General features: G+C 41.9%; 1 protein-coding gene across 1 annotated transcript in view; it reads right to left on the reverse strand.

The window, feature by feature from the left end:
• The window catches only part of KCNIP4 (potassium voltage-gated channel interacting protein 4), a 1,134,443-nt gene extending 1,119,208 nt beyond the window's left edge, over positions 1-15,235 (reverse strand). Inside the window, exon 1 of the mRNA XM_003482356.4 lies at positions 14,987-15,235. Within this exon, the coding sequence (XP_003482404.2) occupies positions 14,987-15,047 (61 nt within the window). The 5' untranslated portion in view covers positions 15,048-15,235. The remainder of the gene's footprint in view (positions 1-14,986) is intronic.

The raw sequence follows: 19,011 nt of genomic DNA on the forward strand, positions 1-19,011 counted from the left end.
ATAGTTATAACAGCATTTGACTGCTTTTTGTCAGTACATTTAAAGGCACTTCATTAACCATTGGTCAACAAATATTTGAGTGCCCTGTGGATCCTGGAACTGTGCACAGCCTCTTTACTTTGGCTGGGCAGATACTAGACAATTAATTAAAACTGTATTTATTAAGGAACAGTCTTAAAAGGTTTCCTCACTGATTCTGGCAGGATGGAGGAGGCTGGAATTCACCACTTGCAGTAACATTATATATGCCCAATTGCAGTCTCAGCAAGATTGCCTGCACCAGGGTCCCTAGGGTGGGTGGGAGAGACAAACACAGGATCAAGCAGTCCAAGAAGAGGAGGTAGTGGGGGAGGGCAGCTGTGCAAGTAGAATGCTCTCTGATTCAAACATTGATTCTTTGCTTGGGATAGTGTACCTCCTTCAAAAGCTTCCCTGGGTACCACGGCATTTCCAATGCCCAGTCAGCCACAGACCCTCACCTGGCACTAGCTTGCCCCCATCAGTCACTTCCACCAGCCCTTCAGCTCAGCCTCAGGGAGGCCCTGCAGGTTTTTATTTAAACCCTTCAGGCATGAATGGTTCTTTTGCCCAGTCCCCAAGGCTGGGTAGCAAGGCTCTTCCCATGTAGCTTCACTTGAATCAGGCATTGGCTTTGTATCTTCACCTTGGATGTGGTCTGGAAATCCACGGGGAACTCTGTCAGGTCATTTTCCCTCTAACTCCATGTACCACCAAACTGGACAGCGAACACCGTAACTGCTGAGCTGAGCTCGCCCTCCCAGAACACTATCAGGTCAGCCTAGAAGCCATGTCTCACTCTACCTCACCCCTGCCCTGTCCAGGCATATTCTGTAGGAGCCAGAATGACTTAATTAATATGTCTTGGTTAATATCCCTATTTTCCCAATCACTAGCTATGTGACTATGGGCAAGCTCCTGAGCCTCAATTTACTTATCAACAAAAAGGATATTCAAAACTACCCAGTCTCCAGGGAACTATATCCAATCACTTGAGATAGAACAGGATAGAATATAAGAAAGCAAATATATATATATTACATATATATACATATATATATAACTGGGTCACTTTGCTGTACAGAGAAAGTGACGGAACATTGTAAATCAACTATAATTAAAAATTAATTAATTATCTTTTTAGGGCCACACCCACAGCATATGGAGGTTCCCAGGCTAGGGGTCAAATCGGAGATACAGCTGCTGGCCTATACCACAGCCACAGCAACATCAGATCCAAGCTGTGTCTGCAACATACACCACAGCTCACTTAACCCACTGAGTGAGGCGAGGGATTGAACCCACAACCTCATGATTCCTAGCTGGATTAGTTTCTGCTGTGCCATGATGAGAACTCTGTATAATAAAAAATCTAAAAGAAAAACAAACAAACAAAAAATACCTAGTCTCCCTCTTACCAGGGTATATTTCTAGTGTGTCAAATATCACACTGAACGTAGTGCTTTTGGCCACACACACACACAATTTCCTTCTTCCATCTTTCAGATAATAACTTCCCATCACCATCAGCAAAGGCCTTTACTCAACCCCTAAGTTGAGTATGGAGCCTGCTTATGTGCGTATCCGTGACCCTGATGTTCCTTAATTTCCTACAATCCACCCTCCACAATCCATGCCCATATTCAATCAGTTACAAAGACCACCCATGATGGTGCAAGAATCTGCCAAATTCCTTTTCTTCCCCATCAATACCCCTCCAAAACAGGGCACTGCTTCCTAAAGTCTAGACAACTTCAATGTCTTCCTAGCTGACCTTTCCACCTAAACCCTCCCCTTCCTTTTCTCCTGCCTTTACAGCAGGACAAGCAAAACTTCCTAAGGCATCGCTTTTATTATAACATCATCTTTCTCAGAAATCTTGACCTCTCGTCCATGGATAAAACCCACAATTCTGAGGCTCTTCCCAATTCCACTTCTCAGCCTCAGCACTTCCTAGACTCTTATCTATTCCAGACAAACCAAACCAGCTGTCCCCATAAAGTCCCTCATGCCACCCATGAAATGCTTCCTTGAAACCTCTCTAACCTCACACTGGCCATGTGAAGCCCAGCTTCTCCACAGGGTCCACCCCAGAAGATCCCCCCAGGATGGCCACCTCTTCCCTTTACGCCTTAAAAGAAAAGGTGTACCCCTTCCAGGGAGCAAGTGCAACCTCCTCAATCTCCCTTCCTCCAAAACCACCACAACGTGCTCCAGTCTCTCCACTCTCCTGACCTCCCATGCTCAAGATCAAAGGGCTTTTACTCAGGCCAAAACAAATATAAAAATGACCACAACTCACATTTATCAGGTCTTATCTGTCAGGCAGTGCACTAAGCACTTGATATACATTAGTTCAATTAATCCTCAATGCAACCTGCCAAATGGGTTCACTTCATTGATTTATCACACAACATACATTTAAGTGAAATATAAGAGGGAAGATAGTAAAAAGTAAACAAATATACAAAAATAGTATATATATATATATATTATAGCAGGTAAATGACATTATAGTAGTATAGATACATAATTTCTTTCTTTTAAAAAATGTTGTATAAAAGCTACAAAGAAAACTAAAGTAGAATGAGGGACTAAGGAGACACAGGTGAATTGTTACATTAGATGAAGTCATTAAGAGAAGTAATATTTTAATGGGGACCTGGAAACATGAGGAAGCCAGCCAGTGGAGTACATGGGGCAAGAATGTTCCAGGTACACATACAAAAGCTAAGCTACAGAGAGGTCATGTGGCTTCCTAGGGTAGCAGACACAATACCTGGGCCCCAGTTTTACCCCAGAGTCTTATCCTTGGATACCAATCTTCACCGCCATTAATGTTCTAGAGAAGTTCACTCTGTTAACTAACTCTGGCTTTTTGAAACTCTTTTACTCCCTATTAATTGATAAGTATGGGCCACCTAGGTGCCAGGCTCTGAGCTTCATAACATTCTCCTCTCAAATTTCTTCTCCACTATAACATGTTTCCCTGATTTAACATTATTCTTCACCCTTATTCTTCATAATTCGAAACTACACTCCATTCCCTAGTCAGTCTCAAGTCAGCAATTACCTTTATCTCTTTGCAGCTGACTCCCAATTTGACTCTCCAGCTTAGCTGATGGGCAGCTTCTTGGAAGTGAGGCCAATGGCTCATTCATCTCTCTATTTCGACTACCCATCAAACACTAGATGCTTAATAAATGTGTACTTCTCTGAAATCAATTAAACTTGAACTCCTCATTTCCAACTGCCTTTGGGACTGTCTGACCAGGATGCTTTCCTAGCACATCAAAATCAATATTTCTAAAAAGGAACATGCTATTTTCCCTCCAAAATCTTTTGTCTTCCCATGTTCCTCTCTTCATCATGGCAACACCAGGCACTGTCACCAATTTCCCCATCTTTCTCCTTCCCAGTCATCCCACCCACTCCATTCCCACAGCCTTTACCATTGTCCAAACATTGGTTTTCTCTCGCTTGGGCTAATGCAACAGCCTCCTAATGACATCCTTGTCATTAACGCAGCCGACACAGCTATGCAAAGTTAATGTTCCCTGTTCCGTCACTCCTCTGAAGTTCAACTGGCTTCTCTCTGTCTATAGAATCATATCTCACTCTTATACACCAGATTCATACAGCACACTAACTACTGGACATTTTGACATCCCAAAAGGCTTTAAATGTTATAGTCCCCAAATTGATCTTATTTTCTTCCGGCTAAACCTTCTTCTGTATTTCCTATCTTGGTAAATATATGCTACCCTCCAAAATATGTTACCCAAACCAGCAATCTAGAAGGTGACCCAGGCTTCTCCTTATCCCCCAAGCCCAATTACAACCTGTCATCAACTCTTGTTGGTCTTGTCCTCTATTTATCTCAGGAATACCCTCTGCTCTCTACCACGTCAACAGAACAGTGCTTTACTATGATCCCAATATGTCTCACCTGCAATTCTATAGCAGTCACCAGGTCTTCCCACCTATTGTTTCATCCCTTTATGTCCATTTGCTACATCAAGGCAGTTATCTTCCCAACATGAAAAATATGACCATGATTTGCTGTGGATTGAAATTTATCAGTAGCTCCCTGCTGCCTTCACATTCTGACCCTGACTATTTCTCTAGCTTCCCATTTCCAAGTTCCTTTCTATTCTCACCTTCACTGCACACAAGACCTCTCACTGTTCCCTGATCGTACCACCACGTTCTCCTAGAACCAACTTTAGAACCAGCTCTACCTGCCTAAAACATCCATCATCTCACCTGCCGTCTTTACCTGGAAAACACATTCTCATCCTCCAGTCCCATGCAGTCTAGGGAGCTTTCTTTCATCCTATCCAGGCTGTACAAGGTAACTCATATATGACCTTCCCAAGCACACTGTGCTTGGTGCTATCTTAAGACTTAAGACTTTTCACATTCCAATTACCATCTCACATATCTATCTATAACTAGATTCAGGGTTTCCCCATGTATTCTAGCGCTTCAAACAATACCTGACAAATAGTAAATGTTTAATGCATTTTACAAAAGATTAAATTGGCTCATATTTGGAGAATCCCCCACTAATACGTTGAGTAGCAATATTATCTGGTCTATAGCTTAATGCTGTTTACTCCCTACAGGCTTTATTTTGTATTTTATGTGACTCTGAAACCAGTATCACTTAGTAACAAACTGTGAGTATGGAAGATCTGCTCTGTGCTCCTTCAGCTTATTTTTCACAGAAGACAAGAACTACTGCTTCTGATTTCCTCCATCAAGGACATACCCCCTGGTCCTAGGAAAGTATTCAGCATGTGTCTTTGAAAATGAGATAAGCCAACATGCTCCATCTAATCAATACACAGTTCAGATCAAGTAGAATTCTAGGTTGGGAAAAAAAAGACAGGATTTAAAAGCTTAATTCCTAAACAACTAACATGCCTTTTTATTTTCTGAAATACTGATTTGCATCGCCTCTCCTACGTTAGGTAATTGATCAATGTGTTTTAAATAGATGACAGTTAATAACAGCCTCAATGCTATTTTGAAAACTACTAGAACTTGGATTGCATTTAGAAGTTATAACTATCACTGCTTGAGATCTGAAATTCTATTCTAAAGATGTTTATAAAACCACAATCTCGTGATCATGGATTCAAGATAAATGTAACAGTGCATTAAGTGGCAATATTTATAACAAATTATTATCTATGTTTCAATCTTCCCAGCACAGTGTTTGTAGATTGTGCATTGTCAGCATTCTTCCTGGGAAATGAACAACAACATTAAAGTACCAGGTTTTGTAGTGACTAATTTTCATTCAGAATCTACAACTTTAACTGAACTAGAAGAGCTTACATGGTTCCACTGCAAATCTGGTACTTTAATCATGTCATAGGTGCTAGTATTTGTCATCTTTGAACTTTGCAGTTCAGGTTGTGATCCCTTTTTTAAAAACCATCTTACAAAACCTCCAAAAAATGGAGTTTATTCTATAAACCCATGGCAGGAGAATTCCCTCCCTCCATGTCCCTGCATATCACTGTATTTGGCCTCTTCTACCTTCTTTTTTTCCAGGGCCTTTTTCTGAACTTTCATCACTTTATTCTTATTTCCCAAGATGTTCCTCCCCACAACCTTCAAATTAATGTCATACACCTGTGTTTCCAAGCACACACTCACTCACTCAGAGATCACAACTTCAGCAGGAAACTGTGATGAAACTGGACCTTGAGAGGAAAGGGAACGGGGAACAGATTGCAATAATACTGTGCATCTCAGTGGGAAGAGACTCAGACTCAAATTAAAGGGAGTTTGGGGGAAACAGATGATATGGAAAGAGTGAAGAATTCTTGGAAAAGATGGGAGAAAGCTTTAGCAGAATCTCAAGTTCACAAGTGCTTACCACATTAGATCGGGGATAATAATATCCTTGTGATAAATGACTGATTCTATAAAATTGCATTTAAAAATGTGAGTGATATTCGGCTTCACTACACAAATCCCACACTAATTTGAAATGCCTCTGCCTTTACCAGAACATGATTTAAACTAGCAAATAGAGAGCTAGGCATTTTCAGTTCTTTTATGACTACCTTTAAACATGTTATCACTCACTCTGTATTTTCCAAACTTCAAAATCATGTTTGTCTTATGACAAAAGGGTACTTCTTCACAAACTCCTAGCATCATAGGTTTTAAAAATCTTTAAAATGCCTTAGATAATGTCACAATGTATTGAAGAGGTGGACACATAAACCCATACTACAGGTGGCAAATAGAAGGCAGGAAGAAATCAGGCAATAAAACAAATACAGAATTTGAGCCCGTTCTTTTGATAGCTTTATTTGCTAAGATCCCAAAGACAGAGATAAAGTTTAACATCACTATTTGCTATCACTGCATCCACTTGGAAAGCAATACAGTGCTTACATCAACTGGTAGTAGTCTTGCTTTTCACCATCCATCTCACTTCATCTTTACCTCTGTTATGATAATGAATATTTTAAAATATACATGTTTAGTTATTCATTTCTCCCTACTCGACGCTAAATATCTGGTGCATAATCCTGTTTATTCTCTTGAATAAACAGGAAGGTCTCTAAAGGCAGACTCTACATCTCCTCTATCCTAGCACCAAGTAGTTTCTTTGAAAATACATACTTTTGCTGATAAATCTCATTTCATCATTACAGAATCCATCCCTGTAACCCACTAGTGGATATGATTACAGCCACCTTATAGGTGAATAAAGAGGAACAGCAACATTTTACTTAGTGGCTATCTTACCTGTTCTCACCTTTCTGAATTAAATACAATTTCTCTAAATTAAACTTCTTTGCAAATTAAACTTGTGCTCATGACCAGATTTGAAATGTCTGCCTATGACTTCTATATTATTGTTTGGGTGTTTTTTTCCCCAAACTCTCTGCAGACACAACAAGAAGATCTGAGGATCTGTTCCCATAGTGATGGACTGGATTGGAGAAAGAGAGGGTTATCTCCACTCTTAAGGCACAACCATAATATAGGATTCCTCTTTTTTTTTTTTTTAGGGCTGTACTGGTGGCATATGGAAGTTCCCAGGCTAGGGTTTGAATCTGAGCTTTAGCTGCCACCCTACACCACAGCCACATGGGATCTGAGCCGCATTTGCAACCTACCCCACAGCTCAAGGCAACACAAGATCCCCGACCCACTGAGTGAGGTCAGGGATCAAACCTGCATCCTCATGGATTACTAGTTGGATTTGTTTCTGTTGCATCACAATGGGATCTCCTAGGATTCTTTTACTCATTCAACACATCTCTGGAGCACTTACCACATACAAAACATAGATTAAAAGTATGGGCTAGACCAAAATGTTTGTAAGTGGTTTCTCAAGCTAATCTAATGAAAATTTAAAGTACAAAAAGTCACAATGCAAAATAAAGGCCCTGGCAGGATATCCATACTGAGATGTAGATCAGTTTAATAGTTAGGTGTGCTATTTTTACCCAATTTTAGTCTGAAGTTCATGAAGACTTTTGCAAGTCAAGTCTTCCCTGAGGGGGAAAAAATGATATTTGGGGATATTCTTGAGGGCACTTTAGTATCTGTAACACCATGAGAAGGCTCTATTACAATGAAGACAGAGAAACAGAAAGCTCACAGGCATTAGACTGTAGTAACTTCTATATTGGTCAAACTTGTTTTAATTGCTATTTGGGCTGCAGATTATATCATTTTTTAAATAAACTGCTTTACTCAAAAGATCTTTCAAACATTAAGAAGTCTTCACATCTGGAGATGATGTCTATTTCTTCTCCAAAACCTCTTTTAAAGTAAAGGCCTATAAAAAAATTGCCAGTTCTAATTCCCTAAAGACTTTTTAGTCACTATTCAAGAGCAGATGCTGCCTGAATACCTGAGACGACATTTCCCTAACTGAGGCAGTCCCAATCCAGGTAACCATAAAGTCATGCACTGTTATTGTAAAATAGATCGACTACTAGTTTTTACCTAAAAAATAACTGTTGTAGAATATGTAGCAGAGAGAAGTTTCTGAAAGGTCAATGATATATCCAAAGAGACAACCTATCTCCAATGGGAGAGCCATTCAACCACACGGGCTGTGTCCATTGGGGAAGCAAAGTCAGCCCTTAACATGTTGAGCATGAAGGCCAAGTGCTCAGTACGGCAAATGTTATCTTTATATCCATGTTCAAAGTGTTCATTAGATTGTCAGAGTGTCTGGAGAACTTACATGTTTAAACACTTGAGTGTCTCTCTCTTTTCAGAGTTTCTAATCTTATACACAAATACATGTGTATTGAGCAGCCTATAGCAGTGACTGGGCAAGAAGGGAGACAGCCCCAGTGGTGAGAGTAAAAGAGCTGAACCTCATCTCAGCCCCACCATGATTTCCACAGTTCTTCTAATTCCCTCCCAACACAGCCTGATTCCATGAGGTCTGATATGAAAGAAAATGCACCTAAGGAAATGGGTATGTACGCACTGAATGATGTCTCAATTTTTAAAAATTTTCCACTCCTTCCCATGGCCACTGCTATCCTGAAAAGATTTATCCTCTCCTGAAGATAATGACGATAATAATGATAGACATGGTGGCATAGCCATTTAGGCTCTGGGCTGGCAAATGTTAAGAAGACTATTCTCTGTGACACTACCTCAGGCTACTATTGACAATCATAATCATGATTCAGAGGGAGTATGTAACTCATATTTCCACTATTTTATAGGGAAGGGAGCCACAGGAGGTGAAAATCACTCACTGAGGGACCCCTGAACTGACCCAGGAGGTGATGGGTCTGGAAGGTATTAAAGATGAGGGAGAGTCATAGCAACAAAATCCAAAGATGACACTGACTGTTGCTCTAAACACACAAACACTGGTTACTTATTAAGCTCTTCTTCAGAAATGGTGGACACTCTCCTAGCCATGCATTATAGATGAAGGAGCATGCACAGTTCTGGGGAATACTGTCTTGGTGTCACATTACTCTACTCATAGGCTTGGCCCATTGAATGCAAAAGACAGAAAGCCAAAACACCACCACTTCAAGTAGATGCCTTAACAAGCCATCAAATGTGAACTGTATGGGTCTTTGATAGGTCAACCACTGGCAAATGATGTTTCATTTCCATAATTATGTTTTAAGGACCTACTGTTCTCTGAAGCATTGTGCCAGTCATTAGCAGGGGTACAAAAATTAGTAATTCAAGTTTGGTACCCACCATCAAGGAATTGCAACTTAAGACTGCAAAGAAAACAAATAGACAAGGTTTATTCTGCTTTGTCATTCAGATATGAGTCAAAATAAAAGGAAAAGTCATAGGATAATTCTTTGGGGAGAAGGCAAGAAAAAATCAGTAAGGCTGCACTAAGAAAGACATTGCATTTAAGATGAGTCTTGAAGGATGTGTTCAGTGTTGAACAGTCAACAATGTTCAGTGGGTTATGTCAGGGCAGGAGGTTCATTCTAAGCTGTAGGTACAACATGAGTTATATGTGGGAACTAGGGGAGAGTTCAGTTTAGCAGTTTAAGGTATAGATTGAGAATAATCCTGGAAGATAATGTTGGGATAGAGGATTGCCACCATATCATGGAAGACTTGACCATCAAACTAAGAAAATAGTATCTTTAGTTCTATAAGTAATGGGAAGTTATTAAAAGGTTTTGAACAAGAGAATGGTCTGACTCAAATCAGGTTTTAGTGAATTTATTTGGTTAGGTAGGGAGTGGCTCTTAGGGCAAATAGGAGACAACTATGATGGCCTAGGAAGTATGAATATAACTTTGAATGGTACAAGGGGAACTGGAGGAGGAGCTAGATATAAAAGCTAGAAGAGACTCATGAGGCTTGGTGATTGATTTCACATGGAAGGCAAGGAAATAATCAAGGTGTGAAGTACCATAGAGAGGAAATACTTTTGCTTTATTTTTTAAAACGCCTCAAAAGATGTCACCATTGTCAAAATTTCAACAATCAAGTGTTCTTAGAAGAGAAGATATGTCTTTTCTGACATGCTGACTTTGAGGTGCTGATAAAACTTACTGATGGGTCTGACCAATAGGGCATGAAAGTGCCCATCTGGCATCTTAGAAAGGGACTGGGCCTGAGCTAAAGACTCAGGAGTCCTCTGCATCCAGGTAAGATGCAACAAAACCACAGACTGTTAGGAAGAGAGAAGAGAGAATGAAGACAGAACTTGGTGCAGAGTTGCACCAAATGGGCAAAGGAAGAACTAAGGGTCAGAAAATTAGATCTGAGAGAACTAGGAGGAAAGAGAATAATGCAGTGTCTCAGAATGCATGGGAGGAAACCTCATTCATTCTAGAAATATCTGTCACTAAACAAACATTATATAACTGGCTGCATGCTAGATGCTGGAACACAGTGGTGGGCACCACACAAGGCCCTGCTCTCAGGGCTCATTGTCTTAGAAGGAGTGTTGAGAAACAGCATGAGGTATTGCAGTGAGTTCGGGATGATGCAAATTGAGAAAAGACCTTAGGACCTTTTACCAAATGAAGAGTTTTGCGAAAAGTAGGTAATTTAATGCCCAAGGGTAAATAAACTTGTAGCGAGAGATGTAGTTATATAACTTGAAAATATTTTTAAGGGTGGTAAACTGAAGAAATTAAACACTCACTTTCTCACCTTCCCTCTAAATCAATCCCCTTCTCTTTCTCTCTTCCCCCGTCTCTCTCTCATCTGTTCAAGGTCTCTAAGAAAAGAGGCCATTAAGCAAGCACACTCTGAAATGAAATATCGAAAGGAAACATTATCTACATGTTACAGAAAAACAGGATAAGAAAAACAAATAAAAGGACCAAAAAGATTAAGAAGGACCATATACTTTAAGCCCAGAAATGCATCTTCAAAAAATTCAGCCACTGTCTGGTCTATGATTCCCTGGAAATCTTGCATACATGTTTTATATTGCATGGCTCATTAATTTACAAACCATCTGTAGCCTCACTTTATGAACCTTTGCACAAGCATTGGCCAGGAAGAAAAAAACAGTACAGGGATGGGAAGAGGGTTGTTGAATTTTAACACTTCACCATATCATTTGCTTAAAAGCTTCTTACATATAAAAACATGGAGAAAATAGAATAATGCCTTGTGCCATAAAAACCTTTTCTTGGGCTTAGAATAAATGGACTTTTCACTACTATCCTTGTGGAATTTAGTAATAGGAGTTTGCCTTATCCTTAATGAACACAAAATGAACTGGAGCCCTGATACATCCAACAAACAATACAAAAGTGAAAAGTATTCTTCACTGTACTACTGCTAATTCCCAAACTTGGGAACTTCCCAGGAGAAATTTAAAACCAGGCCCTATACATGGAGGACAATGAGAGACCAAAGAAAGAGGTGAACCCCTCCAGGTTGATGGGTGCCAGTATGATAAGCAAAGGATCTTACATACAAGGTCGGCCTTGGGCGAGAAGAGTAGATCCCCCACCCACCTGCCAGATTCTTAAAAGTTTACAGAGAGGCTTTAACTAGGTTCAGCCTCCTCCAAACCACCCAGTTGACCTCAACAGTACCTAACTCTCTCAAGGCTACGCCCTTGAAAATGGCTTGGGCTGTGGGAATAGTGTGAAGAAGGTACATTCCAAGGGGTAAGGAGCCTCCAATGACCTGCATCAAGCTCATGGGTCACCCTGTGGGCCCTGTCCTCTCCATGGCCTCTTCCAACACCTACTAAACATACATTTCCCTCCCCATGTTTAGTTGTAGATGACATCATACAACATCTGCCATCTCTAAGTTAGATGGCACAAATTAAGGACATCAATGAATAATTTTGTGGGTTTTTTTTTTCCCCTCTGACCTTATTTCCAATTCTCTTTCAAATATGCTATTGAATTATCATTTCCCTCTGTCTCTCTGCTGGTAGCAGGATTATGTTTGATTTTACAGCAGGGTAACAAAATACTGGGAGTAGACAATGCCATGACAAATATATTCTGGACAAGCTTTTGGTTTCACATGGAAGCTGATAAGAAGGAGGGTAAATGTGAGCATGATGACTCCCAATAAACTTTCTCTACTTATATGCAGTCATGGAGAGCTCATCCACCTTCTTCACCCCACAGTGTTATATGTCAACTATAGTGACTTCGAAGTTGTATTAGTTAGCATTTTAAATGCATTACCTGTAAGAAAGAGTGATGAATGAACTGTTGAGTCATATTATTATAAAAGTTTTAGCAACACAATTCAACCCTGCTCCCATTTTTCTGCATTTCCCTCCCTACTTTCACTTTAGTGTAGAGTTCTATATCTCTCAATAAACCATTTTCCAGGAGTTCCCGTCATGGCGCAGTGGTTAACGAATCTGTCTAGGAACCATGAGGTTGCGGGTTCGATCCCTACCCTTGCTCAGTGGGTTAAGGATCCAGCGTTGCCGTGAGCTGTGGTGTAGGTCGCAGATGCGGCTCGGATCCCGCGTTGCTGTGGCTCTGGCATAGGCTGGCAGCTACAGCTCCGATTTGACCCCTAGCCTGGGAACCTCCATATGCCGCGGGAGCGGCCCAAGAAATGGTAAAAAGACAAAAAATAAATAAATAAATAAATAAACCATTTTCCACAATATTCTGGCCCTAGAGTAAGGTCATAAAACACACACGCACACACATTTCAATTCCTAATTTCCCTCTCATCTTCATACATCCCTTTCAGTCTGATCCTCCAGTTAAATTTTGTTTGAATTCCAATTAAATCATTTTATAAACCTCCATCCAAGAGGCATATATGCAAGAGAAAATCACTGTGGTCATGTTAGAAGTTATGCAAATATCCCACTTATGTGAAAGGAAACAAGAGGTCAGAAGCTATTGCTTTAAAATAAGAACTGAAACTAGAGTTGAAAGCTTTAAAAACGACACACTTTTCCTGTCCCATGATTGGTTAAGACTACCCTTTTTTGAGCACAAATCACAAAGTACTAAAGCTTACATTTGCTGCAAATAATATAGACTACATATTTGGGGGTCATTCTCTAATATAAACCTTGAAACAATTACACCGAGAACAAAAAAAGATGCCCCAAATAATTTCCTCTCTTTATTATTTTCCTATAACAATTAACTCCAAAAACCTGTGAACACAATTCAAGAAACAGGTGTCAAATCAATTCAAGCCAGAAAACTTTATTTTTGGCCTCACCTGAGCCAAGATATAAATCAACATCTTTCTCTTCTCCTAACGAACAATGAATGCATGCTGATTCTAGAGAAGGTACTAAAAGATTTTTTTTAATACATCAGACTTCCTAGATGTGCTTTCATCTTCTTCATTTTATCCAACAAGTAGAGATTATAGCCACCTATGGCACTGTGAATAGACCAGACCTGCTGGTTCAATCCCCATCCAGCCAATTAAAGACTAGGCCCCGCCAAAAGGCTGTTATCGCTGAGCAGCTGAACAATGCAAGCTCCCCTGTGCCCAAGACTTATGTGCCCCCAACCCTCTCTACCTTTGTGGCTGACCATTGCCTTGTGCATGACTACAGTCCCCAGAAGGACAGCTAGCTCCCTACCTCATTCTGAGTCAAAGGAACTGCAAAGACACAGACCCTATGGTCTCGACTCTTCAGGCTTCTACACTTAAAACTCCCATTCTGAAAAATCCAAACTCTTAAAGATTATGAGCATCACTCATAAGATATAGCCCCTAGACATAGTTAGTTTGCAATAGGTGACAGCTATTGTTATGAGGGAAACCTGAACTAAACATCATTACAAGTCAAATTTGGGGCTTTCAATGTGATGGTCATACTATTTTTTTCCAGCCTATAAGGGACTTTTTCTGTAAAATCTCACATCCAAATAAAACCAGGGTTCTCACAGTTATAATAACCTGAACTTCTGGGGGAAAGGGAAGAAAATGAATGTATCTGTCTCTTAATATCCATAAATGAGGGTGACGGACTCAAGCTGTTGAAGTGACTCCGTTTCCCTGGAAATAAATGCACAGAATGTGGAAATGCCTTTTTCCTCGCAACTTTACAGCCCTCAAGTCCAAGTTTTTACCCTGTAAATCCAAACTATGCTGTAGCCATGAGTGACTCTCCCCCACCCCCCATTTTATATAATCTGGGAACTGTCCAACGCTACGCACTCTCAGACTCCCTACAATAGCCTTTATTCGATTTATATCTTCTAAATAAATTATACACATCTGAGCCACCTAGAAACAAATGAATTCAACTAAAGAGGCTTGGGGGGGGGGTCGGGGGAATGTTACCTCCTGTATTTCGCCACAGATGCTACTGAACTGATCAAAACGGGTCCTATCCCTGCTTTCGCAGAATGCACGATCCTCTGAAAGCCAAGCTCCTTGCACAGTGTGCCCGGTACCTTTCCAAGGCTGTACTATGTATAAATTATTTCCAAGTGTCACTGAGGACCATTTTGTCTGAACACTCTAAACTGAAGCCGGCAATAAAACAAGACTTACGGTCCTGCTGAAGAATCTAACCTGAGAAACATTCCGCCTCTATGTTACCAGGGGATGAAAATAGAGTTTTAATGAAGAAATGTTTGGGAGCATAAAGGCAAAGCAGGTGGAGAGGATCAATACTATTTCAGCTCATTTATCCCCAGGTGTTAGGGGAAGGAAGTGTGTGGTCTGAAGTCATCTGGCAGATACATAAACAATACGGGAAATTTTCAGAGAAGGCAAAAGTAGGCACAGGATCGCAGGGGACCCTGCCACCGGCGAGTTTCACACACACTTCAAACACCTCTTCTTCCCTGACCTGGACCTCGCATGCACCCCTTCTTCTTCGCACCTCCATTCCCACCGCTGCCACCTCCCCTTCTCAGTCCCGCCCAGGTGACTGTCTCATGCAGCAAAGACAACAAGCATCCCCAGCCGAGGAAGGGGTCCCGGTTCCAGCTTGCGAGGGAAGGAGGGTTGAAGTGGGGCTGCCCCTCCAGTGCGTATTGCATCCTACCGCCTGTGGAGCTCGCCTCCTCCAGCTGAGCTGAGATGCTTTCCACTCTCCTCACATTCATCTTTGAGGACGCAGGGTTCAGGAGCGGGACTCCGGAGTCAAGCGGCCCAGGGACGTCTGGCGATGGGTCTGGCACCGGAGCACACTCGCCGCACGGCCCGGGGGCGTCCGCCGCGCTGAGAGTGAGAGAGTCGGCGGTGGTGGCGGCGGCGGCGGCGGTGGCGGCAGGCAAGGCGCTCGGAGCGGATGCAGGTGCGGGCGGAGGCCGGCGGGGGGCGCCGGGGGCGCTGCGCGGCGCTGGGCGCGGGGGCGCGGGGGCGGAGGACTGGAAGCCCGAGCTTGAACCACCAGCCCAAGAGTGAGGTGCCCCCTCCCTAGCCCTTCCTCGCAGCGCCTCTGCCACCTGCTGCCGAATCACTGGATGGGGGACTGGCTCGGGGGCTCTGGCCACGGAGAAGTCAGACCCTAAGGAGACCATAGGCGATTCCGAGAGTTGCCCGCGAGTTACGAGCGGTGTCTCCTGAACCCTTTCTTGCGCGCAGTGCCTGGCTCTGCGGAGGGACCGGAAGGAGGGCACCGCGTCTTTGCGGGACGTCTGTCGGATCCTCCAGGGGCTCAAACTGGGAAGGCTAGGGTGGCAGTGTTGCTGAGCTAGGTTAGGCTGAGTTTGAAGGACACCAGAAAGGAAGTTCAAGGAGATGCCTTTTTCCAGAACCGGGCAGAGCACCAGAAAGTCCTATAACTCACAGACGGGAAACTTTCCCAACAGAAGCTAGAATCAGTCATTCAACTTGCCTTGGCGTTGGGAAAGGCTGGCCTTTCACACCAAGGTGCGGGGGGGGGGGGGGGCAAGGCCGAGTGAGAATGCCACGTTTGGGGAGAGGGAGTGGAGGAGATTGGGAGGCGTTTCAGACCAGCATCCGTAGGGAAAGTTTCATCTGAGGGCTCCCAGGCAGCTCTGCTGGGAGGAGAGCTCACCGCCCCCCTGGACGTTCAGCACGCAGTGTTATTTGCCCTCTTAAGCAACCAGGAGAGGGTAGAGATGTTTGGGAGGATAAATCAATAAACCACTTGTAGCCATGGTTACTACTTGTGAACACCAAAATTAAAATGCTGATTTCTGTGTCCTCAAGAGTCAAGTGCATGAAGCATCTTTTGCAAAGAAAGGTCGAGTTGACCAGTTCTCTGGGCTAACTGAACTAAAATTCCCTCCCACTCTCAACTGCTCAACTGGTCATGATTTGGGTGGAAACCATTTAAGCTTTTGTAAAACTATCCCCTCTTCCTATGCTGCCACTCTTACCCCCACCCTCAGACACTTTCACCACTTTCTTGCCTCTTACTCTAAGACTGTCCCAACTGGCACTTTTCTTGCCCTCTTCCCACCCCCCATCCCAGGAATGACTCACAGTGATCTCTTACGATGCCTTTTACTTTCTTTCAAGGAAAAGGAAGTGATATTGATACCATCATCACGTGGCTTCAAATCCTGATCTACTGCTCACTAATTTTGTGACCTAGTGCAAGTTATTTACATCAGTTGTTACAAGGGGATAATAATGGTACCCAATTTATCGGTTTGTTGTGAGGATTTAAGGGAGTTGATACAGTAAAGGGCTTACGATAGTGCCTGGCACACAGGAACCTCTAATTCTGCAGCAACTCTTCCCAGAAACCATTCTCTTTCTTTTACTCTGGAGATAATCCCTAACACCTAAATGCCATCATTCTCTATCAGATAACTTCTACAGCTGTGTTGACTTGGGTCCAGGAGGCTGGGTCAAACTCCCAGTTCCAGGTGTTACTAGTTGTGTGTCCAGGGGCTAATAACCTCCCTTTCTCATTTCTAAAATGTAGAAAATAAAAGTGTCTACTTCAATTAACTGCGGGAAAAGTTAAATGAAGCAACATACATAAAGTGTTTAGGAAGATTTCTGACAGTAGCAAGAGCTCAGTAAGAGCTGTCATTATCATCACTATCCTGATAGTTAGCTATCATCATTATCACTATCATTTTATCATGATGAAATCAATGAAGGAAAAGCATCACTTCCTTTTCCATGGCAAATCTACCCAGCCTTTCTTCACAGTCTGGAACGTAATATACAACCCCTCTTCCATCTGCAAAATACACAGACTATTTAGTTGGGCCAACCCACTTCTCAAGGTTTATCCAATGAGTATCTATTTTGATCATACTTGGTGTTTATCCCTAGACTAATGGTAAAGAAGGCAAGAAAATGAGGTAAAGCAGACACTGTGCTCAAGAACTCTGCAATAAACTGTTTCCAAAATACTTGTTTGGGATCTTGGCTACCATGAAATTAATTTCTTCTTTATGCAGAAATAACTTCTTTATGTGGATTCTTAGCCATTGCCAAATATCACAGGGAAAATCATCTTTTTGCTAACACCTTTTCTGTCATTTCTGATATTGGGGACTGAAGGGCCAGGGTGACTCTGCTTTGCATAATTATACCATCTTATTGGCACTTCGCATGACCCAGATGTTATAGAGACAAGGTTCTGATGCCACAGCCTGTGACAGCCCATTGCTCTTCTTTAAAAGCTGTAGCAATCCTGCCTCTTCCCCCCCCACACCTTCAGTCCCCCCAAGACATGAGCAAAAAGATTCCCACATCTTCTATGACTAACCCTAGATTACTCTCCAAGTAACATTGACACATATTGGTCCCACAAGGAACCAGATTAAAAGATGGGTGCAGACATAGTAAACGCACCATGCACCAGCCTTTAATCCCTTTTATGGGCATTATTTATTTAATCTTTACAAAACACTAAGAGGTAAGCTCTGTTGTCATCCCTATTTAACTAGTGAAGATCTTACAAGTCAGAGAGCTGAATAGGTTTGCCAGAGTTCCCATTACGGCACAGTGGACACAAATCCGACTAGTATCCATGAGCATGCAGTTTAGGTCCCTGGCCTCACTCAGTGGGTTAGGGATCCAACGTTGCCGTGAGCTGTGATGTAGGTCACAGACGTGACTGGGATCCCATGTTGCTGTGTCTATGGCATAGGCCGGCAACTGTCCGTCTGATGCGACCCCTAGCCTGGGAACTTCCATATGCCACAGGTGCAGCCCTAGAAAGCTAAAAAAAAAAAAAAAAAAAAAAAAAATTGCCAATTTTCCACCAATAATAATCAGTATTTCTGGGATATGAACCCACCAGTCTAACTCAAGAGCCCTTAAATTTAATTACTACACTGGATGACCACCTGGACTAGGATTTTAGAAATTCTGGGCTCTGACATTGCCCAGCTCTGTGTCTTTCAGAAAATCACTGATTGTTTCTATATCCCTTCCTCATCTGTGAAAAGAGGAATTTCTGCTTTGCAAGGTCATTGTCAGGATCAAGTCAGGTAATGAAAGTGAAAGCTGTATATAAAACTTGAAATGTTGTAGAAGCATCCAGGATTATTTTTATTATTGTTCTGTTCTTTTATTGCCAGCTACTTTCATTGTCTAGTCTTTTCTGAAAGCCCCTCACACTTCAGCACAAGCCTCTCTTGCTGACCAGGACTTAAATGATAACGATAATAGAAAAAAACTTCTAGTATTTAATATTTATTGAGCGCTTACTATGCCTACTCTGGATTAAAAACTCCACATCAGTCTGCCACTTAATACTCAGAAGAATCGCATTATAGAGTTATTTTTACCTTGATTTTAAAATGAGACCGAGATTCAGAAAGGGTAAGTAGAGGGTAAGTAGCCCAAGATTAGTCAGCTGTGAAGAGGTACAGCTGGGGTTTGAACCCACATTTATCTGATTGCAAAGCTAGAACTTTCTATTTCTACTGCTGGTGCTGGTAACTGCAGCATGTACAAGAACCACCAAAATGGTTGATTTGAAACCTCTGTGCTCCAGCATCCAAGATGGATTCATTGAGTTTGGTGTGAAGGTCTTGGTGCCTTTTTTTAATGAATAAATTTCATTTTTTAAAGCTTTAGGCTTACAGAAAAATTAAGCAAAAAATACAGAGTTTCTATACACCTTCTTTC

This window comes from Sus scrofa, chromosome 8 (genome assembly GCF_000003025.6).
Source record: "Sus scrofa isolate TJ Tabasco breed Duroc chromosome 8, Sscrofa11.1, whole genome shotgun sequence".
Taxonomy (NCBI): Eukaryota; Metazoa; Chordata; class Mammalia; order Artiodactyla; family Suidae; genus Sus; species Sus scrofa.